We start from the raw sequence: 1,969 nt of genomic DNA, 5'->3' as shown, positions 1-1,969 counted from the left end.
GGCAGCGGAGAAGAACACCCAGGCTGGGACTCTCGTTTTCTGGTCCCGGTCCTACCTCATTAGACTTTACAATGCAATAGCTTAGCTTAGGGTTCCCCTTTCACAGTGCATGCTCACCACAGGCTGCACGAACAGGGGGCGTGTTCGGCGAAGGACGGCGCTAGACACTTTGCACTCAGCAGCTCTCCGTCCACGCCTTTCACTACCCGTTCGGAGGCAGCCTGGCTCAGTACTCTAAAGGAAGACCAGAAAGAAGGAGGAAGGAAAGGCACTCACTGGTTGGGCTGGACGAGGCGAACATGGTGCTCATGATCACCTCCCTGCTGGTGAAGTGGTACTTCTGCATGACTTCCTGCAGCTCCGAGTGCCTCTTCATGTTCATGATGGCAGTCGTGATGGCACTCTCGTACCGCCTCTTCCTGAAGGTGGAATGGGGCAGGACGATGCCGATGGAGAGCTTGGTCTTGCCCTCCAGGTCCGCCTCCCCCTCCTGCTGCTGCCGCGAGTACTTGAAGTGGCGGGAGTTCTGGCCGATCTGGATGGCGCTCGGGAAGCCCCTGAAGGCGCTCTGGCTGCTGCCGCCGTGGCCCAGCGTGACGGCCAGCACCGCCCCGCACACCAGCAGCACGTGGCTCCTCATCCTCGCGGGGCAGGCGGCCGAGGATCGCTCCTGCCGAGGATCGCTCCTGTCGGCCCTGCCGCCTCTCGGCTCCGCGCCCTTTCCCTCCCTTCGCTCTCCCGGGAAGCAAGCTGAGGAAGGTCAGGTCCCAGAGAGCGAGTCACACGATTGAAAAGGCAGAAGGAATTAGAGCTTTAGGCAGGGAGGCAGGAAGAAGCAAGAAGGATTCACTCAGAAGCCCGTCCGGCGTCGGCTTTGAGAGGAGCCAGGGAGCCCGCCGAGCAGCAGCTACATCGCGGGCAGCGCTCAGAGGGCCATGGCAGCGGGGGCGGGCGCGCGCCGTGCCCCTTGGCGTAGGCGAGACAAGGGCATCTCCGGGACTGCTTCAGTGACGGCACTTTCGAAATAAAGGCATTTCAGGTTCGATCACTCGCGCTCAGGCTGCGCCACTTTCTGACACATCCTCAGATCACCTTCAGTGCACATTGCAACAATAAACGAGCACATCACATTAAGTTTTTTTTTTCAACACATTCTTATTACACAATTACTTCATTTGACATATTTTTTTCTCACAAAACTGAAGCACGCAACCCTTCGGAAGATAGAACCTCGAGAACCAGGCACAGTCTGTCGCAGCGCCTCCTTGGTTTCGTTCCGTCCCTGTGGAGGGGGGCGGGGTGCGCAGGCGACGCCCTTCTGGGTTTTGAATCTGGAAAAGGGAAGGAATGCTCATTAGAACTTGCTGTGGTTCCCCTAAGTCTGCTGTGCACTTTTATCTATTGCCTCAAATACGTATCTTTTGTCTTTCAACTGTTTACATAGATTTCTCCTGCGCAGACACACACGTGGCATGCCAAACAGGTGGAGAAACGCCCCCTTTCCACCCCCCTACTTTTCAATTATTTACTTCAGTGAAGCTTCAAAGAAGGTAGATGATTTAAAGCAAAAATGTTACGCCCATCAGCCCATCCAACGTCAAGGGCACGAGCTGGGCCTTGAAGGAGGAGGTCGCCGGGGGTCGTCCTCGAGTCTGCCTACGATATAGTTTTGTTCGCAGCCAAAGAAGGCATGGGATTTAAATACACAAAAAAGAAAAGAAAATTATCCCATACATCAGCCAATAAAAAAAAGGAAAAAATCCAGGGCCAGTGACCTAACCACAGAAGCGGTGACGTGGATCATCGCTCAGAAATTTCAGATCTCAAAATATGTCTTTCCTCGTTACAATGTTGACATCTTGTTAGTTCAACAGAGCGAGTCGAATGTGCTTCCAGGATGTTATTATGGAGGGTTTAAGTGATGGAGAACATATTATTATGGTAATGCTTTAGTTTGACAATAATATGG

General features: G+C 53.6%; 1 protein-coding gene across 2 annotated transcripts in view; it reads right to left on the bottom strand.

Moving 5' to 3' along the window:
* The window catches only part of LOC119591893 (glutamate receptor ionotropic, NMDA 2B-like), a 182,298-nt gene that overhangs the window by 134,823 nt on the left and 45,506 nt on the right, over window positions 1-1,969 (bottom strand). For both annotated transcript variants that reach the window (XM_037940640.1, XM_037940642.1), the window contains exon 2: window positions 277-1,331. In XM_037940640.1, the coding sequence (XP_037796568.1) occupies window positions 277-640 (364 nt within the window). In that variant the 5' untranslated portion in view covers window positions 641-1,331. The remainder of the gene's footprint in view (window positions 1-276; window positions 1,332-1,969) is intronic.

The sequence above is a fragment of the Penaeus monodon genome, chromosome 29 (genome assembly GCF_015228065.2).
Source record: "Penaeus monodon isolate SGIC_2016 chromosome 29, NSTDA_Pmon_1, whole genome shotgun sequence".
Classification (NCBI taxonomy): Eukaryota; Metazoa; Arthropoda; class Malacostraca; order Decapoda; family Penaeidae; genus Penaeus; species Penaeus monodon.
This window is presented reverse-complemented; position numbering and strand designations above follow the sequence as displayed.